The sequence below is a fragment of the Macaca fascicularis genome, chromosome 7 (assembly GCF_037993035.2).
Source record: "Macaca fascicularis isolate 582-1 chromosome 7, T2T-MFA8v1.1".
In the NCBI taxonomy this organism is placed as follows: domain Eukaryota; kingdom Metazoa; phylum Chordata; class Mammalia; order Primates; family Cercopithecidae; genus Macaca; species Macaca fascicularis.
The window spans coordinates 98,685,146-98,710,801 of NC_088381.1; the positions used below are offsets into that span (position 1 = coordinate 98,685,146).

The window sequence follows — 25,656 nt, forward strand, 5'->3', positions numbered from 1 at the left end:
TAGGGGAGGTTATCCAACCCTGATTGAGGACACTCAATAAACAATAATGAAAAAGACAGCTTTAATTGTCCTGAGGCTTGAAATTTCTCCCACGGAAAATATCAGGGGCAGCGGCTAGATGACTGGATTGCTAAGAAAAGGGTAATTCTCTCTACCAGGGAAGGGAGTAAATCTTGAAAGCAGCCATGAAAATAAACATCAAAAAACCTCCCAGCCCTCAAATGTTATTTGGTCTCTTTCCCTCCAAAAGACATTCAGGTAGTAAAGGGAATGAAATCAACACTCCTTAGTTGCCTGATAGAAATACTAAGTCATTCAAATCAGAAAGAGAGTTGTAATTAAGACTACTACACTAGCTGACTTCCAGGTGATGGTGGTGTATTTGTTTCTCAGTATAAATTGGCATGGGAATACTTTTCAACAATAAAAAGAAAGGAAGTACTCTTCTACAATGCCTCACGGATGAACCTCAAAAACATTCTGTGCAGAGAAGGAAGCCCCACAAAGTATAATTCCATCTATAAGAAACGACCGCTAAGGCAAATCTATAGAGACAGGAAATCGGTTAGTGTTTGCCTAGGACTAGGAGTGGGAGAAGAGATTGACAATGGCGAGGAGGGATCCTTTTGGGGAGGATGAACCTGTTCTGAAATTGGCTTGCGGTGATGGTTGTACAGCTCTGCAAATTTACTAAACATCATTGAATTGTACACTCAAAATGGATGGATTTTATGGCATGTAAATTGTAACTAAATAAGGCTATTTGAAAAAAGTTGATATTGTACCAGGAAGTTAGCGTCTAGGCCTGGGTCTGGTTCTTCGGCTGCCATGCAGGTTGCCTGTCACTAACACTCCTCAAGAATTCTGCTCCGTCTCCATTTCCATTTGTAAAACGTTAGCGGGATGGTGCGGGGAGAAGAACACATTATCAAATCTGAGATTCTGTGTAGTCACAAAACACCAAGCTGGGAATTTGGAAAGGCAATCAGGCGTAAATTCTCTCCTGAGGTGAAAAAGAAGCAAAGGTACCGGCTGCCGGGGTCTGGGCCACCTCACACGCGTGGCTTTAGGCAGGAGCGCAAATGGAACCACTGGGGAAAGTAGGACTCCAGCAGAAACGAAGGCCAAAGGCCGAATCCCTAAGGTCCAACGAGCTAGCAGTCAGTTGACAGGGTTTCTAACGAAAACGCGGCATGCGTTTACCAAACCTAGGGTGGTTTTACTTCAGAAGTAGGAACTCCGTTTCCACCAGAGCACCAAGTTGGGAAGTTCGGTTCTCAGGCCGCGCGGATTTGGCAGCTATCAGAAGCCCCGGGCCTCGGGGGGTAGTGGGTGGGAAGTGGGGGGTGGGAGGGCCTGGGTAGCTGCCACCGCTGCCTCAGCAGCCCTGGTCCCGCAGAGCCGGGCTGGCAAGGCCGCTGCTCCCGCCGTCGGGGCCGCCGGCCTTCCGCACTCGTTGAGACGCCGGCGCGGGGACCTTCGTGCCCCCTCTAGGGACCCGCGCCGCGTCCAGGTGGCCAAGCCCGCGCTGCTGGAGGAGGCGCCTCCGCGCCGGCCTCACCCCGGGGCCGGCAGGGGGCGAAGGCGGAGCTGGAAGGTCGCCGCCCGGCCCCGGGGGATCGGCTCCCGCGCCCTCCCGCGCCCCCCGCACAGTGCTCATGCGCGCGGCCCAGCCTTTATAGCGGCCACGGGTGCCGTGGCTTCCGCACTCGGGCGCAGCCGGGTGGATCTCGCACAGGTGCGGAGCCCCGGGCGGCGGGCGCGGGTGAGAGGGATCCCTGACGCCTCTGTCCCTGTTTCTTTGTCGCTCCTAGCCTGTCTGTCTTCGTATTGGCGCCCCCGCCTCCCCGCGGTGCGGGGTTGCACACCGATCCTGGGTTTGGTTCGATTTGCCGCCGAGGCGCCTCCTCCAGACCTAGAGGGGCACTGGCCTGGAGCAGCGGGTCGTCGGTGTCTTCTCTCCTCTGCGCCGCGCCCGGGGGTCCGAGGGGTGCGGGGCTCTGAGGTGACGCGCGGGGCCTCCCGCACCCTGGCCTTGCCCGCATTCTCCCTCTCTCCCAGGTCTAAGCAGCCTCTCAGTCACCATGTCCGCAGCCTGGATCCCGGCTCTCAGCCTTGGTGGGTGCGCGCCCCTGACGACCCCGTCCCCTTGCTCCGCTGGGTGGAGGCTGGAGCCAGCCCTCGCGCTTTTCTCTTCGCAGGTGTGTGTCTGCTGCTGCTGCCGGGGCCCGCGGGCAGCGAGGGAGCCGGTGAGTCGGGGAGTTGGGGTGCGTCCAGGCGGTCGCAGGGGCTGAGCCCCCGGGTACAAACGGGACTCAGATCCAGCCCCCTGGGCATCGGCCAGAGAGCCCGAGATGGAAGGCGCGGAGGTTGGAGCCGCCGCGTGGCGCGCCCGCGTTAACCCCTGCAGCCGATCTGCTCTTGCTCACCTGTTTCTCCCATGGTAGGGGGCCTCTGGGGTCCGGTGGGGGGACGTTCTCCTAGAGCATTAGGAAGAACGCCTCCTCCAGTCCCACCCACAGCTCCAGACCCCGGGCCCGCCGAGCGCCGGCAGCAGGAGGTCAAGGAAGGAGGACTCCTTGAGCCTCACCGAGGCGCACCCGTCCCGGGCTCCGCTGCATTTGGGGTGGAGGAGAAGCCGCCCAGACCCGACTTGAGGTTGCCGTAGCGGAGAGAGAGGGGGGCGAACGTTGCTGTCCCACCTTGTTTGACTCGCTAGCTATGTTTCTAGGTGTAACCCCTATAATCAGAAGCACTTGCGGTCTCATTCTACACGTGAGAGTCTAAAAAGTTTGTACCACGTGTGGAGGTCCGGGTATGGGCGTGTGGTTTGGTGTATTTTCTACAGTGTAAAAGGCAACGCTTTCCTAAGAGCTACCGTTTGTTTTCCTTGAAAGTAGGAATGAGGGTAAGTATCCCACATGGCTGTGTTTTTCCCGCTCCACTTAACAAAAGTCAGTGTTCGCAACTAAAGGCGGTCGGTCTCGGCACCGGATTCTGATGCCGCCCCCACCTCAGCGGAAAATGGGAGGAAGGATTAAGGCTGTTTGATGATAGGTATGAGGCTGTTTGAGGGTAAGGATTTTAACCTCTCAGCTCTTCAGACTGTTTCAGAGCTAAGAAATGGGCATTGCGCCTGCATCCTTCCTTCTCTTCCATGGAATGTAAAGTCCAGGGTACCTGTCACCACAAAGGGCACAGAGGAGGGTGTTTTTCACAGGCAAGGTACTCAGTTGAACAGTATGACCAGAAAGTATTCCTCTGCCCTGGAAAAAAGGTTTTTGAAATGAATACATGTTTTAGAAAGGTTTGGATAACTACAATTTCCCATGTTTGAAAAATAGCATTTAATAACATTAATCTCAATTTAGTATCGACAGTAAATTCACAGATTAACGTGTTGTATTATGTTGTTACTTGATGCCAAGAGCTTGTCTCTTCCTAGCATCATTTATGGTAAAAACTTTGATTCTTTGTTAGGTTGACAGTGTAAAACTTGAGAATATTAACAGTGCTTTCTAAAAATGCATTCACTCCTTGATAAATCTCTTTGGACAGATCTGGAGCAGAAATAATCAGGTTCAATTAAGATAAAAATGCTCTTTTCTGAAGGGATTCACTTTTCTGTTTTCTGTCCTTCGGGAGTTGTAGAATGTTGTTTGGGCAAATTAACCCCACGGCTTTAATTTTCTCATCTATAAGATGAACAATCGAGTTAAATAACTTTCTGTGAATCTAAACATCTTTTTGTTGGTTCCCTTAATGTGTGATTTTAAGGATCTGCATTTGTAGGCTAAGATAAATGGTCCTATGCAGGAAAGGATGGCTTTGATTTGTGCACATGTCTATGAAAATGTTCCACAAAGGTTCGATCCAGATTTACTATTTTTACCTCAAGCAACTATGTACACAGTGTCATCACAGTTGAGATTTAAAAAAATTTTTTTTCCTTCTCGAGACAAGATCTTATTCTGTCACCCAGGATGGAGTGCAGTGATGCAATCATAGCTCACGGTAAGCTCGAACTCCTGGGCTCAAGCAATCCTCCCACCTCAGCCTCTCAGTAGCTGAGAGTACAGGCATACACCACCACGTGTGGCCATTTAAAAAAATTTTTTTCTTTTTTTTAGAAGAGATGAAGTCTCGCTATGTTGTCCAGGTTGGTCTTGAGCTCCTGGACTCAAGCAGATCCTCTTGTCTTGGCCTGCTAAAGTGCTGGGATTATAGGCATGAGTCACCAAGCCCAGCCAAGATTTTTTGTATTTCTATAGTTAATAAGTATTAAATGACCTTTATTTTCTACTTCAGATATAGTTCCAATTATATATTTCCAACCTGATTAAGAACTGAGAAGCCAGGCACAGTGGCACACCTGTAATCCCAGCTACTAAGGAGGTAGAGATGGATCACTTGAGCTCGGGAATTTGAGCCTAGCTTGGGCAACTTGGCAAGTCCCCATTTCAAAAACAAAAACAAAATAAAAACCCAGAACTTTCACATTAGACTTTTACAGTGGCTGGGGACTATATTAAATTGGAAAACAACCTTGTGGTTTGCCAAAATCCGGAATGGTATGGAATGGTATATAAGTCAATATTCATAACTAGAAGAGTAGAAATTAGGGAAGTAAAACTTAAATCTCACACGGTAGTCTCCCCACCACTATGCCCCAAGAAGTCCTAAGAATGCTTACAATATTATCTCCTTTCTCTTCAGCTCCCATTGCTATCACGTGTTTTACCAGAGGCTTGGACATCAGGAAAGAGAAAGCTGATGTCCTCTGCCCAGGGGGCTGCCCTCTTGAGGAATTCTCTGTGTATGGGAACATAGTATATGCTTCTGTATCGAGCATATGTGGGGCTGCTGTCCACAGGTAAGCCCAAACACACCAGGGTGGGAGAGAAATGCAAACATGATTATTTCCTTTCCTGCTTTAGCCATCTGGATCCCTTTCTTCCCTGCATTCTTTCTTTTGGTGCCATTGTGGCCATAGAAAATGGATATATTTTCAAGGTTCTCCTGGATATACTTGAAACACGAAATACACATGGAAAGCTTTCTCACAAAAGGCAAATTGCATTACTTCTTGATGGCTAGATTGCTGTGATTCCAAAACATTCCTAATCATGTGATATGTTACTGAGTTATTACTATGTGTCAGCTATTGTTTTAACTTCCACCACAACTTGACCAGATAGGTAGAATTTTACTCCAGTTACAGATAAAGAAACTGAACTCAGAGAGTTGTCAAGTATCTTGCCCCAGGTGACTATTGTTAGCAAGTGCCAAGCTATCCTGTAGTAGAATAGCCAGTATAATACTCCTAAAAACAGTCAGTCCAAGGGCATGTAGTTAAAGAGAGTATCTTAGGAAAATTGTTTGGTGCTCTGAATTTCTAAGTTGTAGGTAACAGGATATTACAAATGTGTTCTTATCAACACTTAGGAAGTTCGACAGCACAAAACGATTTTTTTCCAGGCAAATTTTGCTCTTGTGTAAGCAAGTTTTTAAAAGGCTAGCAGCAGCTGGGAGTGGTGGCTCATGCCTGTAATCCCACCACTTTGGGAGGCTGAGGCAGGCAGATCACTTGAGGTCAGGAGTTCAAGACTTAGATAACATAGTGAAACCCTGTCTCTACTAAAAATACAAAAATTAGCCAGGCGTGGTGATGCACGCCTGTAAATCCCAGCTACTTGGGAGGCTAAGGCAGGAGAATCGCAGCCCGGGAGGTGGAGGTTGCAGTGAACCGAGATCACGCCACTGCACTCCAGCCTGGGCTACAGAGCGAGACTCCATCAAATAAATAAATAAATAAATAAACAAACAAACAAAATAAGCAGAATCTTTTGATGACTTCCCTGATGAGCTATTTTCTTGATTAATCAAAGCAATAGATACAACATGGCACTATAAGTCAGTGGGATGCCCTGAAAAAAGTGTGGATAGCATCTCAGCTGCTATTCTTGTGTTGCAGGGGAGTAATCAGCAACTCAGGGGGACCTGTACGAGTCTACAGCCTACCTGGCCGAGAAAACTATTCCTCAGTAGATGCCAATGGCATCCAGTCTCAAATGCTTTCTAGATGGTCTGCTTCTTTCACAGTAACTAGTAGGTATAATTACTGTTCTCATCCTGTAATATTCTCCCACCCCCCAAAAGTTTTCTGCTTTTTTTAGCTCAGCCTCTTTAACCTTGATGGAAAAACCTGTGATCAAGACTGAAGTTGACCTATAGAGGTAAACTGTAGGTTAGACTGAGGGGTCAAGTACCCACTGAAGCCAAATATGGGTGAATAGAAGACAATCTTACTGGCAGATGATGGCAATAGAAACTTGAATTATCTGCTGTCAGAATGCCCGGACACTTACCAAGGAACTGAAAAACTACTGAATTCATTTTTGATGATCCTTTGAAGATATAATGGATAAGCATTTTGGTTCTCTGAAATTAGCATGCAGTAGGATGTTTGTAACTACAATCACCATTACCCTGTTACATTTGTCATCGTAGAGAGCCCTAAATTAGATTCATAATACTTTGGTAAAGAAGGAAAAGGAAAAAGTAAGCTTATTTTTATTTTAACAGAAGGCAAAAGTAGTACACAGGAGGCCACAGGACAAGCTGTGTCCACAGCACATCCACCAACAGGTATGAACTATGAAACCTATCTCCTAGTTGCCAGCACAGCATTTGGAAGTTATGAATAAATGTGTTGTTGGTAGAAGCTTTGCTTAAAGAAAGTTGGTATTAAAGAGAAACAAAGCAAATGTCTTAAGTTTACTGGTATATTACATATAGAAACATTCAATTTTATGTACATATTTTAAAGACAGGGTCTCCTTCTATTGCTCAGGCTGGAGTGCAGTGGTGCAATCATAGCTCACTGCAGCCTTAAACTCCTAGACTCAAGCAACCTTCTCACCTTGGCCTCCTGAGTAGGTGGTACTACAGGCACATGCCACCACATCCAGCTAATTTTTTTACTTTTTTGTAGAGACAGAGGACTAGCTATGATGCCCAGGCTGGTTTGAACTCCTGACCTCATGCAGTCCTCCCACTTCAGCCTCCCAAAGTTCAGGGATTACAGGCATGAGCCACTGCAGCCAGCCTAATAATTCTCTTAAAGTCCTATTTTCTCCCAGATTTGATAAACCACACCTCAGAACTGGTCAAATACCATGAACTTCCAGTTCCGTTTGCTTCATTAAATTCCTTTAATTACTGCACTGTCATGTGAATAAGGAATGTGTGTCTATTATAAGAAATAGGGCCGGGCGTGGTGGCTCACGCCTGTAATCCCAGCACTTTGGGAGGCCGAGGCGAGAGGATCACGAGGTCAGGAGATCCAGACCATCCTGGCCAACACAGTGAAACCCCATCTCTGCTAAAAATACAAAAAATTAGCCGGGCGAGGTGGCGGGCGCCTGTAGTCCCAGCTACTCGGGAGGCTGAGACAGGAGAATGGCCTGAACCCGGGAGGCGGAGCTTGCAGTGAGCCAAGATCGCGCCATTGCGCTCCAGCCTGGGTGATGAGCAAGACTCCATCTCAAAAAAAAAAAAAAAAAAAAAAAGAAATAGCCAGGGAACCCCTTTTGTATGACTATGGCAGTTTTAAAGTCAAAGATATTAAGAACATTAGGATCTAATGTTGAGTTCCTGCCTCACCTGTGGGTTTGGGATCAAAGTCCTGGATTAGAGGCATATCAAATATGTAGGCCTACATACTGATTTGTTTATTTGTTGAGTCATTGCTTTCCCTAGTCCAGAAAATCCTGAGGAAATTAAATTTTTTGAAAAAGTCCTTTCGAGAATGGCACTCTGTTGTTATGGGCTTCTCCCCATGTGGGTTTCTTGCTATGTAACTGTCTTTTGCTAATGCCAAGTGCATCTTTTATTTCAGGTAAACGACTAAAGAAAACACCTGAGAAGAAAACTGGCAATAAAGGTAAGAATCAAGATCTCCATTTGGGAAGGCAGCATTTTCCCTCCCTCCTCCTGAGACTGCTAACGAGGGGACTGGTTTGGTTGTTCACAGATTGTAAAGCAGACATTGCATTTCTGATTGATGGAAGCTTTAACATTGGGCAGCGCCGATTTAATTTACAGAAGAATTTTGTTGGAAAAGTGGCTCTAATGTTGGGAATTGGAACAGAAGGACCACATGTGGGTCTTGTTCAAGCCAGGTACCAACCTTGTTAAAATGGGAGATTTTTTAAAAATTATGTATTTATTTTGTAATTGACACATAATAATTATATATACTTATGGGGTACATAGTAATGGTTTCATACATACAATGTATAGTGATCAAATCAGAGCAATTAGCATATCCATCACCTCAAACATTGATCACTTCTTTGTGTTGGATACATTCAAAATCAAATGAGGCTGGGCGCAGTGGCTCATGCCTGTAATCTCAGCACTTTGGAGGCCAAGGTGGGTGTGTGGATCACCTGAGGTCAGGAGTTTGAAACCAGCCTGGCCAACATGTGAAACCCAGTCTCTACTAAAAATACAAAAATTACCCAGACGTGGTGGCATGCGCCTGTAATCCTAGCTACTTGGGAGGCTGAGGCAGGAGAATCACTTGAACTCGGGAAACAGAGGTTGCAGTGAGCTAAGATTGCACCACTGCACTCCAACCTGGGCAACAGAGAGACTATGTCTCAAAAATAAATAAATAAATAAATAAATAAATAAATAAAAAAAATGAGAGGCGATTTCAATGATGTCTTGAATGATGACAAATGATCAATCCTTTTAGTGGGTACATGTCAATTCAGTATAAACATTTTGAGTTATGGAAACACTGGATTCCTAAACTGTAAGTTCAGGATCTAAGACTGCCTGGGCAGACTGAGTAGTTCTGAGTGCCTTCTTTTTGGAATAAAAGAATTTAGAAAACTGTGCGCTATCTATATAAGAACAAGAAGGTAGATTGGAGAGTCCTGTTGCTTACACAAGTCACCTCTGCTTATCTACTCTGCTCAATTCCTAATTTCTCTTTTCTGAAGGAAGAAGCAGTGATATGTCTATTCCACCTCCCTATTCTGTTATGCTTTTTAGCTCTTTCCATATTCTCTTGGTTGGTGATCTGAAGCATGGCCTTTCTATTTTATTCATTTAAAAATTGTATTAATTGCTGGCCAGGCAGTGGCTCACGCCTGTAATCCCAGCACTTTGGGAAGCCGAGGCAGGCAGATCATGAGGTCAGGAGATCGAGACCATCCTGGCTAACATGGTGAAACCCCTTCTCTACTAAAAATACAAAAAAAATTAGTCAGGAGTACTGGCGGGCGCCTGTAGTCCCAGCTACTCGGGAGGCTGAGGCAGGAGAATGGCATGAACCTGGGAAGTGGGGCTTGCAGTGAGCCGAGATCACGCCACTGCACTCCAGCCTGGGTGACAGAGCAAGACTCTGTTTCAAACAAACAAACAAAAAATATATATTTAGCTTTTAGAATATAGAATATGCTTATTGTAGAAAGCTTGAAAATACATAAAGCACAAAAAAAGAAATTCCCTAAATCATATGCCCTAGAGATAATTACTATAAAATGTTTTATTTCCCTTCAGTACTTTTTTTTTTTTTTTTTTCTTTTGAGATGGAGTTTTGCTCTGTCAACGAGGCTGGAATGCATTGGCGCGATCTCTGCTCACTACAACCTCCACCTCCCAGGTTCAAGCGATTCTCCTGCCTCAGCCTCCTGAGTAGCTGGGATTACAGGTGTGCACTACCGTGCCTGGCTAATTTTTGTATTTTTAGTAGAGACAAGGTTTCACCATGTTGGCTAGAACTCCTAACCTCAGGTGATCCACCTGCCTCGGCCTCCCAAAGTACTAGGATTACAGGTGTGAGCCACCACGCCTGGCCCCTTCAGTATTTTAAGGAAATATTTGACTGTATTATTTTTTAAAAGCTCAGACTATAAAAAATGCCTTACATCCTGTTTTTTTCATCCTTTAGTATTTTGAGCATTTTCTCATATCATAAATATTCATCAAAAATATTTCATAATATTCCTCTGCATAATTATTTAGCCATTCTTTTGTTTTTTCACTACATTACACACTACACTGTGATGAACATCCTTATATTATCTTTGTGCCCATCTCTGATTATTTTATCACATTAGATTTCTACAAGTGAGGTTCTGACTTAAAGCCTCTGATATAAATAGTGAAATTGAGCCATGCACAGTGGCTCATGCTTGTAGTGCCAGCTGCTCAGGAGGCTGAGGTGTGAGGATCTCAAGCCCAGGAGTTCAAGGCTGCAGAGAGCTATGATGGCACCACTACACTCCAGCCTGGACAACAGAGCAAGACCCCATCTCTAAAAAAACAAATAAATAGCAAAATTGCTTCCTAGAAAGGTGAACTAGTTTAAATTACTATCAGCAGTGTATAAGGATGTATAAACAATGCTATTACAAATATTAATTTGCATTTCATCTATGTTATTTTTTACAAGTGGCTCTGCTCTTAGTTTAGATAGAATTTTTTTGGCATGAGAAGAAAATTTAACTCTTTTTACATAATTTAACCATTTGTCTCTCACCCTTAAAAAAATGGGTTCCTTGGCCGGGCGCGGTGGCTCAAGCCTGTAATCCCAGCACTTTGGGAGGCCGAGACGGGCGGATCACGAGGTCAGGAGATCGAGACCATCCTGGCTAACACGGTGAAACCCCGTCTCTACTAAAAAATACAAAAAAAAAAACTAGCCGGGCGAGGTGGCGGGCGCCTGTAGTCCCAGCTACTCGGGAGGCTGAGGCAGGAGAATGGCGTAAACCCGGGAGGCGGAGCTTGCAGTGAGCTGAGATCCGGCCACTGCACTCCAGCCTGGGCGGCAGAGCGAGACTCCGTCTCAAAAAAAAAAAAAAAAAAAAAAAGGGTTCCTTGTTTCATTGACTTATAGTATCATATTTATACCTAAGTTTGAGCAAGTCTATTTCTTTGATTCATATGCTAATCTTTACATATTTTTTCTGCACTTCTTTAATTATCATAGTTTTCTTGCACATTTTAACATCCCATGAGGCAAATTCCCCTGCAATACTTTTTGTCTGATACTTTTTTCTGACTATTTTGACCCAATTCTTTTTGAAGATCAATGCTTCATTACCTTGTAGACTCATACAAAGACTAGCTTCTTGTAACTTCCTGGTTTGTAGTTTTTCTGTTTCAGAAAGACCATTAGAATAGATAAACCCTGTCAAGTTTATATGTAAGTCAAAGGACAGAACATATCATTAAGGATACAAAAACGAGACTAATTTCCTAAGTCATAATCTGGATAGTTGAAAAGTGACCACAAGTGAAAAGGTTTTCAACCCATGGAATCTGATTTTATGACCCAATATTCCATCATGTATGTGTGCAGAAATGCAGTCAGTGTTATACTTCTCCCTGAAAAAATCTTGAATAAAATAGCTACGATAATGCTAAGATCTTAAAATTTTGCACTATGAAATACCGACTCATCTGAAATCTAAACACAGCAGATTGTGCTTTGGTTGTTTATACTCAATACAGTCTCTGATGAACACAGAGTAGTTATATAAAAGCTGAAATTCCTTTAATATTAAATATAGGAAATGAGATCACAAAACTCTTATAATACACATAATTTTAAGGTCCACAAATGTCACTGTCATCATAAGAAAAACTCAATATTGTAACTTTATAATTCATTTCACCTTTTTCCCTTTAAAAAAATGTTGACCATCACATCAGTGAAATTGTTTCTCCTGAACAGAGAGACCTGGGTTAATAGATCCACACTACTTAGAGCCTCTGGGTCCCACGATGGAACAGACCCTAGTTTCACACCCAGCCACTTCCTAATTTAGTTTAGCTACCTAGTGCCCAATTCTGTGGACTTCTGTTAAACCCAAGGCTCTGAGCCAAACCTGATTTCAAGTTCTTCATATAGTTTAGGCGTGGACTTTGGAGCCAGACAACCTGAACTTAAAATGCAGCTGTGTTTCATCAGGCAAACTCCCTAAATGCTCTGAGCCTCAGTTTCTTCATTTACATAATTGGGATAATTCCAACCTTGTAGAGCTATAATGAAATGAGGTTATACATGTGTTATGCTTTTGACTTATTATCCAGAATATAATAAATCCTCAATATGGCAATTCTTTGTTACACCTCTGAAATATCCCCAATAATTCCAGTAAGGATGCAATGCCTTAGTTGACTATGTACTGTGGAATTAAGAAAGAAACTTGTGTGTTGTCTGGTTTTAAAACTGTTTTTTAAGGCATGTAATGTTGCTTATTTTACCTTTTTAATTCTCCCTGGGTAACATTTTCTTTCTTCCACTTAGTGAACATCCCAAAATAGAATTTTACTTGAAAAACTTTACATCAGCCAAAGATGTTTTGTTTGCCATAAAGGAAGTAGGTTTCAGAGGGGGTAATTCCAATACAGGTACGTAGACTTCAATACCTGGGAAGTAATATAGGAGAGGGTTATCAGTGATCAGACATGTAAAACAGTATTATGCTATTTTATATGAGCAGATGTGAAATCCTTCTGGAACTGAAATATTGGCTAGGTCTGCATTTGATCATCTGAGATAAATTTTCAATTTATAAGGGAAGTATACTAAAGTGTGTTGATGTTTCTTATTTTTAAAAATATAAAGCATGGTGATTTAGAATTCTCATATGTTGGATTGACTAGATATATCACATTGGAGAAGTATCTCTTTTACTGCTAAAAAGAAGTGAAGATCAATAGACTTATCTAATGAATGCAGACATGGCAGAAAGAATGAGAGTAGCACTACTGTTGACTCTGAAGAGAGACTTCTTAGAGGCACTAATCAGTCACCAAAGGGCTACATAGAGAGCACATGCACAGAAGTGGGAATCAGTGTTGTGTTTCTAACTGGCAATTAATGTGGGATAAGCAAATGTGAGGCTTCTAGGAGGTGGAGGGGGAACTAATATGGTTTGTGAAGAGAAAAAAATAGGCCTGGTAGATAATTAAACTTTCCCAGCTGATGCATCTGTTACAGAACTGGGTTCTATATAATTCTTTTTTGTGTGTGCCCCACCCCACTGCCAATTCTATATATAATTCTTAAACTTTGCAGCATCAAATGCTACAGGGAAACAGAAATGTGGTTTGAGCAGTGGTAAATGCTACTTGTTTGCTTCTTTTTCAAATTTAGGAAAAGCCTTGAAGCATACTGCTCAGAAATTCTTCACAGTAGATGCTGGAGTAAGAAAAGGGATCCCCAAAGTGGTGGTGGTATTTATTGATGGTTGGCCTTCTGATGACATCGAGGAAGCAGGCATTGTGGCCAGAGAGTTTGGTGTCAATGTATTTATAGTTTCTGTGGCCAAGCCTATTCCTGAAGAACTGGGAATGGTTCAGGATGTTACATTTGTTGACAAGGTAAAGTGGTGAGGGTCATCTTCTGTTACAGTGATAGGTATTCCATTTTGGACCTCTAAGTGCAGTGCTGACTGCCTGTTATCTATATTAACTTGTAACATTCAGGATTTTCCACAGGTTTTAAGAAGAAACAACTTTTGATCCTTTTGGATATCTTTTATTTGTCTCCCCCATTAGGCTGTCTGTCGGAATAATGGCTTCTTCTCTTACCACATGCCCAACTGGTTTGGCACCACAAAATACGTAAAGCCTCTGGTACAGAAGCTGTGCACTCATGAACAAATGATGTGCAGCAAGACCTGTTATAACTCAGTGAACATTGCCTTTCTAATTGATGGCTCCAGCAGTGTTGGAGATAGCAATTTCCGCCTCATGCTTGAATTTGTTTCCAACATAGCCAAGACCTTTGAAATCTCGGACATTGGTGCCAAGATAGCTGCTGTACAGTTTACTTATGATCAGCGCACGGAGTTCAGTTTCACTGACTATAGCACCAAAGAGGATGTCCTAGCTGTTATCAGAAACATCCGCTATATGAGTGGTGGAACAGCTACTGGTGATGCCATTTCCTTTACTGTTAGAAATGTGTTTGGCCCTATAAGGGAGAGCCCCAATAAGAACTTCCTAGTAATTGTCACAGATGGGCAGTCCTATGATGATGTCCAAGGCCCTGCAGCTGCTGCACATGACGCAGGTAAGGTCCTTGTTCTTTATAGGAGAAGGGAACAGAAAAAAACAGTTCAGTGAATTTTAGGAGTAAATAAAAATTTAAGCATTTCATTGAACAAACACCTGCAGCTTTACCCAATAGTAACTGTCAAAGCAGCCCTACTAATCTCATTCTACAGATAAGGAAACAAACCTCCTGGAAATGACACATCTAGTAAGTGGCAAGGCCAAGATCCAAACCCAGGCATTCTGGCTCCAGAGTCCACATTCCTAACCACTGTATTGTTGGGAGAATTGTCATGAGAACCATGTCACGTTAAGGAAATGTTACAGGTGCTCACATTTAGCTCAAACTTGGACTATATCTCCAAATAGCCAGCTTATAACCTACCATGAATCTGCCATTCAGTAATTTATCCTAACTTTCTTGTGTATGAAACAGGTTGTTGCTCTGTCACCAGGTTGGAGTGCAGTGGCATGATCAGAGCTCACTACAACCTCCAACTATTGGGCTCAAGCAATCCTCCTGTGTCAGCCTTCCACGTAGCTAGGACGACAGGCATATGCCACTGCGCCTGGCTAATTTTTAAATTTTTTTTTTGTAGAGATGGGGGTCTCACTTTGTTGCCCAGGCTGGTCTCAAACTCCTGGGCTCAAGCATTCCTCATACCTCGGCCTCCCAAAGTGCTGCGATTACAGGCATAAGCCACCGCACCCAACCCTAACTTTTATTTTAGTCAAGTTTTGTCTGGCATGAGTTTCCTGAGATAAGGTCTCCCATAGTCTTTACCTATCCCCCTTGGCCACGTGCAGTGGCTCACACCTATAATTCCAGCATTTCGGGAGGCTGAAGTGGGCAGATCACCTGAGGTCAGGAGTTCAAGACCAGCTGGGCCAACATGGTAAAAACCAATCTCTACTAAAAATACAAAAATTAGCCGGGTGTGGTAACATACACCTGTAATCCCAGCTACTCAGGAGGCTGAGGCACGAGAGTCACTTGAACCCAGAAGGCTGAGGTTGCAGTGAGCTGAAATCGTGCCATGGCACTCCAGCCTGGGTGACAGAGGGAGACTTTGTCTCAAAAAGAAAAAAAAAACCTTCCTTTTTTCTCCCCCTTAAGATAATAAAAACACACTCTGGTGTTATAAAAGGGTATAAGAAGTGTTTCTTTTTCTTTCTTCCTCACCCCAGCCTTAATATTACTTTTGGCACAGGCCTCGTTCCTGAGGACATTAACATAATGTGTCGGAGATCAAATAGACCAACAAAAAGCTAAGATTCCCTTTCTGAGGATATAACTGAGTGACAGGAGGGAAGAATCAATGGACTTGCTGTTTTTATACTCTTCTGTACCTCCTTTTCCCTACTTAATTCCTAATGACATAACCTTTTTCCTTTCTACACATTAGTACCTCTGCCAATATACTTACCTATTTTTACAGATACTGATGAAAGATTCTTCTTAAGACAGAGAAGATATGCAACTTAAGTTCCACATCTAGCTTATAAAGTGTTTTTTTTTTTTTTTTTTTTGAGATGAAGTCTCGCTTTGTCGCCCAGGCTGGAGTGCAGTGGCGCAATCTCGGCTCACTGCAAGCTCCGTCTCCTGGGTTCACACCATTCTCCTGCCTCAGCCTCCGAGTAGCTGGGACTACAGGCGCCCGCCACCACGCCCGGCTAGTGTTTTTTTGTATTTTTAGTAGAGACGGGGTTTCACCGTGTTAGCCAGGATGGTCTCGATCCCCTGACCTCATGATCTGCCCGCCTCGGCCTCCCAAAGTGCTGGGATTATAGGCGTGAGCCACCGCGCCCGGCATAAAAAGTATTTTTTATACATCAGCAACTAATCTGTGAAGTAAAGACCTGTTTACTCTCATGTTCCTTAATACTTAGCTTACTGAACTTATAGATAACAGGATTGTATTCAGGCTATAAAGTGATTAGGTTCATTAAACTTCAGAAGGCTGGACTACACCAAAATTGATTCATGAAAATTATCCCTTAGTGATATTGAAAGTTGCAAAGGCCAGAAAATAGGGTAGGATTTTAGGGCTAGATCACAACTGTTTTTATTTATTTTCAGGGTCTTGCTCTGTCACCTAGCCTGGAGTACAGTGGTGTGATTGTTTTATTTTTTAAAACTGTAATTATATGCTGGGCTTGAGCTAAAAAATCTGAACTAGAATGTATAATTGAAAAGAAGTGAGGAAAACTGAGGGGGAGGAAAAAAATGTTTTGACTTTTTTTTTTTTTTTTTTTTTTTGCCAGGGAGTAGGAGTCAGGAAAAGGAGACTGGAACAATTGGAAATTGTTCCAAGTAGCTTTTACATCATATAAACCTGCTGTGTATCTTAAGTGTTTACCACTCTGAGCACTGTGTACCACTAGAAGGGGGATGAAGCTTTAGATCCGTAGAGGAAATCTATTACAGAAACTCCAAAAGCTATAGAAAATTGCACCCAGCATTAGATAGATGGTACTCTACACTAAGAATCTGCTAAATGAGGCCCGGTGTGGTGGCTCATGCCTGTAATCCCAGCACTTTGGGAGGCCAAGGCAGATGGATCGCTTGAGCCCTGGAGTTTGAGATAAGACCAGCCTGAACAACATGGTGAAACCCCATCTCTACAAAAAAATTAAAAAATTAGCTGGGCTTGGTGGCATACACCTGCAGTCCCAGCTGCTCGAGGATGGGGTTGCCGAGGAGGATCATTTGAGCCCAGGAAGTTGAGGCTGCAGTGAGCCTCGATTGTACCACTGCACTCCAGCATGGGCGACAGAGCCAGACTCTGTCTCAAAAAAAAAAAAAAAAAAAAAAAAAGATTAAATGAAAACTTCTACAATTGGGATTGGGGTGAATCCAACCAATGTATCATCACCCTATCTAAATGTACAGTTGTACTAAAAGCCTTCTAGTAACTCAAGTGAATGGAAATAGAATACCTCAATGGAACTGGAAGAAATTACTCCAGTTTCATACAGACCCCTCTTGGGTAGTACTTTTTAATCACTAGTTTTGCTTTGGGATTATAGGCTGACATTTTCTGATTTTAGTTTGCCAGTATTAAAGATTGAAGTGGAAGAGGGTTTGTCATTATCAGAGGACTAGTCACCATTCCTCAAACAACCTTTGAACACTTTTACCTTTTACTTATCCCATCTCTGGTGCCTTTCTTCCTTGCTTTAATGGACTGTGACTGACTCCAGTATACTGTTCGATGCAGGCCAACCTTGTATGGAAAATTTTAACCATCTGCATTTACTGTAGGATTTTTAAAAAGATACTGTGGATCAGGTTAAAACTTTTCTTCTATTCCTAGTTTATTAGATGTGTTCCGTCATTAACGGATGTTGAACTTTATCAAATATTTCTTATCAGTGATCATGACTTACCTGTTCATGTGGTGAGTTACAGATATAACAGAGTTTCTGGTTTGGACCACTGTTTTGCCACTCTTGTCACAATGACTGTGAAAACTTAAATTTGTTCGGGGGATTTAATTGTCCAGAAATTAGTAAGCAGTTTTTGCTGCAACTATATAACAGTGTATGGAAAACATATAGACATAATTCCATATATTAGATAGACCTGGTTTTTATTCACTTTAAAATGTTTCCATTGTAGGAATCACTATCTTCTCTGTTGGTGTGGCTTGGGCACCTCTGGATGACCTGAAAGATATGGCTTCTAAACCGAAGGAGTCTCATGCTTTCTTCACAAGAGAGTTCACAGGATTAGAACCGATTGTTTCTGATGTCATCAGAGGCATTTGTAGAGATTTCTTAGAATCCCAGCAATAATGGTAACATTTGACAACTGAAAGAAAAAGTACAAGGGGATCCAGTGTATAAATTGTATTCTCATAATACTGAAATGCTTTAGCATACTAGAATCAGATACAAAACTATTATATTAAATATGTCAACAGCCATTTAGGCAAATAAGCACTCCTTTAAAGCCACTGCCTTTTGGTTACAATTTATAGTGTACTTTGTTAAAAACACTGCTGAGGCTTCATAATCATGGCCCTTAGAAACTCAGGAAAGAGGAGATAATGTGGATTAAAACCTTGAGTTCTAACCATGCCTACTAAATGTACAGATATGCACATTCCATAGCTCAATAAAAGAATCTGACACTTAGACCAAAAGCAACATTCCTTCTCTAACCATTCCGTATTGATTATATAAGCAAAATGAAAAGAGAAACTTAAATGGAACACAGCTCTTTAGCATGGTTCAGGTATACATATTTTGACCCAAGTGGATATTTTCTTAAAATCAATCAACAATAGCTAGCTATTACTGCAGACTATAAAATCTGGGTATAGAAAGGAGTCCTGTATCAAACTGCTTTTGTAGTGTGTTTTCATAACAACTTATGACTAAAAATATCACACTGAATAAGAGAGCAGGATTGCCAGGTATTTTTCTATTTCTCTCCTTAATTTTATATGTATATAGATATATTTGGCTTATATTCTAAGTCACCCAAGTACTTAAAAGTTGGTAAAGTATTTACTGACTGCTTATAAACATTTAAAGACATTTCAAGTAACTGCAGGAAAAAATAATGTAATTGGAATACTTAAGCAATAAAACTGCTAGTGAGTGATTGTAAGCTGGCTTACTTTTATTACTGCAAGTGTTTCCCCTGAGGATATGGTAAAAATTCATGTGGAAAGACCAATCTGAATTGTTTTTTAAATCATGTATTAATACCAAGAATATTTTTTGATTCAATTATTTATTGAGGCCAAGCACAGTGGCTCATGCCTGTAATCCCAGCACTTTGGGAGGCTGAAGCGGGAGGACTGCTTGAGGCCAGGAATTCAAGACCAGCCTGGGCAACAGTGAGAACTCTGACTCTACAAAAAAGAAAAAAAAAAAAAAAATTAGCTGGGTGGGATGGTGCATGCCTGTAGTCCGAGCTACTCGGGAGGCTGAGGTGGGAGGACTGCTTGAGCTGAGGTCAACGCTACAGTGAGCCATGATCACACCACTGCACTCCAGCTTGGGTGACAGAGCAAGACCCTATCTATCTCCAAAACAAACGAAAAGACACAAGTTTATTGAATACCTACTGTTCTAGACATTATACACAGCGACTACCTTGTTAAATAGTATAAGATATTTTTGAGTACTTGCTTCACCAGAAATGTTTTGTAATTGACATCATTTTTACTTAAAAATGCTTGTGAAGTTGGTCCCTTCATCCTAATGTGAAAGGAGAACATTAGGACTCCCTTAATATGACTTAGATGATTAGCTCACCAAGGCCTCTCCCAAAAGAAAGAGGTGCTCTATCATCCCATCTTGCCTGTCTTTTCTAAATACGGGTCCTATCTCCTCCTCTCATCCACCTAAGCCCCCTGAAAAAGGTGTTAAACAGTCAGAATAATATACTCCAGTAAATCTTTTGAGTCTTACAGTTTTATACCCTGCATAAGAGGAATAAAAGGAGTACACACAGGGAAAAACTGAACTGGAATTGCCTTTTTCACTACATAAAAATTTGAAATTGGAGTTTCAGAAGACAACCTCCCCCTTTATAAAATGCTTCAAACATGACTGAATCATGTAACAAGGATAATTTTAATTAAACATCATAAAAACTGGGTTTAGCATAATATGACTTTCTCCCCAGTAAGTAAACCGAAAACTCTCAGCTAGGAGTACAACCCCTTGGAAAATTAAGCTTTAATGAAAACCCAACTACCACTCATTAGCCCTTTTAAGAAAGTGCTTTTTTCTTTAAATTATATTATAAAGGACCAAGTTTTGAGTCACCTGAAGTAACCAGGGAATAGCAGCAAGAGAGCAGAAATCAGAACCGTAGGTTACTATCAATAATTTTATAAGTAAACATAATCAGGATAAAGGTTATTTACAGGGGACAGAGAGTAAAAAGGAAAGATGTATTACAATCCAACTTAAGCAAACATGCTTAGATTTCAAATATGCTAGCCCATTTATAACTTAATGCATTAAATGCAATGTTAGTCTTCAACGGATGTTACCTAGTTTGAAATAATGAGAAAAACAACATGAAATATGAGAGGCAGAATATGATTAACTATTGAGGGAAGAAATCAACATATTAAGATTTGTATAAAGTACTATTTAATAGTGAAATCAATTTCCCATGTGTCAAATGGAAGCACACATAATGAAAATAAGACATTATTTGTGCATACCTTTAGTCTCTTCCAAAGAGACTAAATACTGCAGAGAAAAATACAACCAAAGGAGATAACAACAAAATATATATACTAATTTTTATCCATTTCAGTTTTAATACATTCCAAAATACATCAATGTTTATGCATTCCAATAATTATATTTCAGATCAATGGTGATGTACTGGGTTGAAACAGCTGCTAGAAACAATTCTAGCTTTGGAAAAGCTTATTTTTTATTTCAAAAAAGAAGAAACAGAAGAGGAGAAAAGTACCCCCTTTACTTTGTTCTTTAGTTGAATGTTCAGTTCAGAGAAACAAAAAAAAATGGTTAAAAAAAAAATTTGCTGGATGCAGTGGCTCACACCTGTAATCCCAGCACTTTGGGAGGCCGAGGCGGGTGGATCACCTGAGGTCAGGACTTTGAGACCAGCCTGACCAACATGGTAAAACCCTGTCTCTACTAAAAATACAAAATTAACTAGGCGTGGTGATGCATGCCTGTAGTCCCAGCTACTTGGGAGGCTGAGGCACAAGAATCACTTGAACCTGGGAGACGGAGATTGCAGTGTGCTGAGATTGCACCATTGCACTCCAGTATGGGCAACAAGTGTGAAACTCCACTCCATCTCAAAAAAAAAAAAAAAACCTTGAAAAGTTTGTTTTTCATCAATGACTAAAATTGCCACTTAGATTTTTATGGTAGATGACAAAATTTCTCAATGTGTACAATGTAATTTTTTTCCCCCAGCAACAGCAGCAAGCATTCAAATTGAATTTTACGCGTAAGTTTTCTAATGTTCCCTTGTAATTTCATCTGCAATTCCCTTCAAAGACAAAGGATATTACCTTATTGAAGACACGTTTCAAAATATTAATGTTTAACATTATTTGTATGACTTTTAACAGGTTTTTTTTTTTTTGCCAGAAATGGCAAAAACTGCAATTACTTTTGCACCAACTAAGCTAAATATTCAATGTAGTTTATTTCTTGCTGAATTTTTTTGTAGAAACAGGTATAGCAAATAGGAACAACACTGCCATTAACTGAAATTCAGATTGAAACAGGTTGTCTAAGCAAATTATTTATAACTGCATCTGTGCATTTTTGGGGGTTATTTTGCATTGCATAATTTAATGGAAGATTTTTTTTTAATCCTCAAGTGGGGTGAAATACTTAGACATTATTAATAGTGTTAGTGATCTACTCTTATTAGAATATCAATAAGTAGTACAAAGTTTGAAAGAACAGCATAAAAATGAAGGACTCACTAAGAAATCTCCATTTCCTAGTTTAATTACGGAGAGTAAAGTATTGCACTTTATTATTCAACACAAAATGATGTAGCCAACAGTAACATACAGGTACACAATTTAATATTTATTATATGCATTTTATATACATTATTTTTCAACAGCTGTATGTTTGCTATGTGGTACAATCTTAAAAATTTGCTGATTCATAGTTTGTAAAACAAAAACCTTACAAAACTCATCAAAACTCGCAAACTGATCAGAAAAGTTTCTTGGAAGACTAGAAAAAATACTTTATTGTCTTAATCATGCATTACACAAACAAAATCTTTAGTTACACCATAAAATTAAGCACATCTAAAAAAATAAAACAGGGATAACTAGTCAAAACACAGCAGATTTCTGTATCCTGATTCAACTATTTTAGTATCCTATTTGTAATGCAAATAAAATTTTACTCCAAATATTTTAAAACAAGTTAGTTTTGTTTGGAATCATGGTAAACCAAGATACGTATCTTAGGGGGAACCATCTTGGTTTGTAATTTAAACTATAAAATATTCCATTTTTAGTCTATTTTAGACTATTCAAAGATTTCCAAAATAGATATACAGGTTCCTTTAGCACATTAATAAAAGGATATAAAGACCAACAAAAAGTGAAATAAATAATAGGCCATTAGCAAGATGGATAATCCTTGATAAATAAACTTGTAAATACAGTAAGATGTACAAAATATCACATAGTGATAGGATGCCAAGATTAGTTTTTTTTTCTTTAAGAGTTCATTTGGAGTACTAAACTCCACTGTTTCATTTTAATACACTTAATAGTCCTTGGTTTATGAAGACATTTATGTGATGATGAAAGTTATTTAGCATCTTTATGGAAGGACTTAGCTGAGCTGTATTAGGCAACAGAAGGAAAAGAAAGTGGTTACAGGGCAGCGGGTCAGTGAGATCTCTGTGTTTTAGGGTTGTATAATGCAGAAAAACTTCAATACAATCTTGAGCACTGTTGTGACAGGCTAAATATATAAAAAGACTTATAAAAACTAGAATTTTATCCAAACATTTTGTGCAACTAATGCTAAAATATTTTAAGTTAAATTTTCTTTTTCTTTTTCTTTTTTTTAAAGCAAAATAAGTTTAAAAGGGAATCTGTGGCATTCAACCGATAAACAGAAAATCACTAAGAGATGAAAAAAAGCTACTCTTGGAGCTCACTTCCCCCAACAAGAGCACCACATTCCTAACCCTAAGGCAGCACACAGAGTCCAAAAGAAAAGAAAAAAAACCAAAAAACAAAAAAACTTTTTTTGAAAGATCAGACTCCACATTGGCTTAAAGACACCTAAAAACAGACATACGCTCAGTTCATATCCAGTACAGGCCACAAATACTGGAGTCCTTTTTTCTTTGTCCCACAAAATACAGTAATTACAGTTAACTTAATGAGCTTGACATTAAGGTGTGATTTCCACCAATCTGTACCTGCCCCAAATAGCTTTCACCAGGCAGATCACATGTAGTGTCATATCAGTAACCTTTTTGATGGCAGTGATGCAGACCCTCTTTCTGTCCAAGCAAATCTTGTTACGATGCAAGTTTTTGTTGATTCATACAAATACTTTGGCAAGGGCATCAGCTCCTGCACTAGCTATATATGCTTTTGACGGGTGGAAAGCAACATCATAAATTGATTCATCCAATTTCTTTCTGTGAGCTGTTATTTCTTGCACACATGTCTTGCTGTCTAAATTCCATAATCTGATGGAACAGTCATGGCCTATAAAAGAACAAATAAAATTTGTTACTGAGTAACAATCTTTTATAAAGTTTGTGGGCAGTACAGGACTTTAAGACTTACTTCCAGACATCAAATAGATTCCATTAGGATCTACTGCTAGACTTGTAACAGCATCCAAGTGAGCTACCATAGAATGGATCATTTTACCTAAACAAAACATAACAGAACAGATTAAGTTTTCACAAATACTAATGAGAGAACAGAAACTACAATATAGCATCGACATAAAACAATCATTATAGCAACTTTTTTATTGTGGTAAAATATACACAACATAAAATTTACCACTATAAACATTTGAGTACACAATCCAGTGTCTTTTAGAACATTCACAGGGTTATGCAACCATCACCATTCTCTAGAGTTCAGAACATTTTCATCACTGGTAAAGGAAACCCCATATGCAATTAAGCAATCACTCCTCTTTGTCCCTCCAACCCCTGACCACTAATCAACTCTTTCTATAGACTGGCCTATTCTGGATGCTTCGTATAAGTGAACTCATACAATATGTGGCTTTTTGTGTCTGGCTTCTTTCACTTAACATAACGTTTTAAGAGTACATCCACCACTACAGTAATGTTTTCAAGACAATTTTAATTCGAATGCAGAACTTTCTCTGATAATTACTCCTAAAAAAGACATCTGTGTAACATGTATCTGACAATATCTGATAGACACTGTAAAGCAATGACAATGGATTGCATCAAAGGCTTAAGATCATGTAAATTGGAATTAAATAAGCCAAGTGTGGTGAGGTGTGCCTGTAGTCCCAAGCTACTCAGGAGGCTGAGGCTGGGGAATCAATCACCTCATCCTAGGAGTTCAAGGCTGCAGTGCACTATGATTGTGCCTGTGAGTTGCCACTGTACTCTAGTTAGCCTGGGCAACAAAGAGAAATGTCAAGAAAGGAAAGGAAAATGGGAAGGAAAGAGAAAAGAGAAGAAAGAAAAGAAGGGAAGGGGAGGGGAGGGAAGGAGAGTGGAGGGGAGGAAGGAAGGAAAAGTGTCAGTGAAAGACCTTAAGACTATATTATATACTGGGCTAACAAAAACTAAATCACCAAAAAATATATTTCTACCTAAACATTCCATTATCAAGTTCAGTTCACTTATCCTTTGAAATAAAATCATTTTACATACTCTAAAAAAGAAAGGAGGTAAACAAATAACTCTAGATTTCCCCAGACATTAACAAAAACGCTGCTCTGGAAAATGTGACTTAATTAGTATCTTCAGTGAAGATTTGGCAAGCAAATGGAATTCTATAGAAAGTAGAATTTAAAAGACAAGTTGTGAATACAAAGTTGTATTGCACAAATACTTTGGGGCAAGGGCATCCTGCAATGGCAATACATGCTTTGGATGGATAGAAAACATTATAAACTGATTCACTAGGCAGGCAATAAAATAGAAATACTGATACTTTTATAAGTTACTCCCCTTTCACTCAGCAATGAGTCTTTATTACTCAAATGCCTGGGATGTCCCTAATGAAAGATAGAGGCTTTTTCCAAAATTCTAGTTATAATCATTAACCATGCCTCTGGTCCCAATGATGATACTCTACACTAAGGTATGAAAGAGGTCTAGTTTTATTATTTGTAATGGGGCTATAGCTGTTGACCTGAATACAAAACCACAACATAATAAAATGTGCAAAAATACACTCCAAAAAACCTATAAAAAGTAATAGGCAGGGGCTCATGCCTATAATCATCCCAGCACTTTGGGAGGCCGAAGCGGGCGGATCAACTGAGGGCAGGAGTTCAAGACCAGCCTGGCCAACATGGTGAAATCTTGCCTCTACTAAAAATACAAAAATTAGCAGGTGCGGTGGTGAGCACCTGTAATCCCAGCTACTAGTGAGGCTGAGACAAGAGAAGCCCTTGAACCCAGAAGGCGGAGGCTGCAGTGAGCTGAGATTGTGCCACTGCACTCCAGCCTGAGTGACAGAGTGAGGCTCTGTCTCAAAAAAGAAAAAATGTCCTGTCACTTTCCAGAACTATTAAACACTTATCAGTTGAAGACAAAATTTTTTAAAAAGTCAAAAATTTAAGACCAAATTAAAGTCTCTCATTTCAAGCCACAACTATCTCTCATTAATACTAAGAGTAATAAACAAAACAGTCTTAGAAATTCTACTCTGCTAGCCCAAAGAACAGAAAAGTCTTCAACAAACTATCGTCAATTGTTTAGTTCAACACAATTCATCTTCCAGTTCTAGAATCCACTCCTCTCAAAATTCCTATAAAAGACCACAGCGTATAAAATGGATGGCCTCCATGACAATACTTTCAAAATATTAGGGGTTAAATACCAAGTATCATTAG

The 25,656-nt window shown here is 40.7% G+C and overlaps 2 protein-coding genes across 10 annotated transcripts in view; one reads left to right on the plus strand and one right to left on the minus strand.

Annotated features, from left to right (window-relative positions):
- Window positions 1-1,705: 1,705 nt before the first annotated feature.
- On the plus strand, window positions 1,706-18,703 carry COCH (cochlin). Of its 3 annotated transcripts, none has more exons than XM_045396257.2 (12): window positions 1,706-1,765; window positions 2,062-2,118; window positions 2,202-2,249; window positions 4,717-4,873; window positions 5,975-6,108; window positions 6,586-6,648; window positions 7,901-7,945; window positions 8,036-8,183; window positions 12,332-12,435; window positions 13,184-13,410; window positions 13,588-14,104; window positions 17,708-18,703. In XM_045396257.2, the coding sequence occupies exons 2-12, from the start codon at window positions 2,085-2,087 to the stop codon at window positions 17,881-17,883; spliced, it is 1,653 nt and encodes a 550-aa protein (XP_045252192.1). In that variant the 5' UTR covers window positions 1,706-1,765; window positions 2,062-2,084; the 3' UTR covers window positions 17,884-18,703. The 3 variants fall into 3 exon arrangements, with proteins under 3 accessions (XP_045252192.1, XP_005561079.1, XP_073853285.1); XM_005561022.4 differs by having other exon boundaries at window positions 1,706-1,738; XM_073997184.1 differs by lacking the exon at window positions 2,062-2,118 and having other exon boundaries at window positions 1,706-1,738.
- A 2,856-nt stretch (window positions 18,704-21,559) lies between these two features.
- STRN3 (striatin 3) overlaps window positions 21,560-25,656 on the minus strand; it is a 134,026-nt gene continuing 129,929 nt past the window's right edge. For all 7 annotated transcript variants that reach the window (XM_005561019.5, XM_005561017.5, XM_005561018.5 and 4 more), the window contains 2 exons: window positions 23,385-23,471; window positions 21,560-23,303 (listed from right to left, as the gene is read on the minus strand). In XM_005561019.5, coding sequence (XP_005561076.1) covers window positions 23,134-23,303; window positions 23,385-23,471 — 257 coding nt within the window. In that variant the 3' untranslated portion in view covers window positions 21,560-23,133. The remainder of the gene's footprint in view (window positions 23,304-23,384; window positions 23,472-25,656) is intronic.

What these genes read in the sequence shown, in the direction of transcription:
- COCH (XM_045396257.2), top strand. Translation starts at nt 2,085, where the DNA reads ATGTCCGCAGCCTGGATCCCGGCTCTCAGCCTTG. An exon ending in CGCGGGCAGCGAGGGAGCCG is followed by an intron (nt 2,250 to 4,716) that starts GTGAGTCGGGGA and finishes CTTTCTCTTCAG; the next exon opens with CTCCCATTGCTATCACGTGT. An exon ending in TGTGGGGCTGCTGTCCACAG is followed by an intron (nt 4,874 to 5,974) that starts GTAAGCCCAAAC and finishes CTTGTGTTGCAG; the next exon opens with GGGAGTAATCAGCAACTCAG.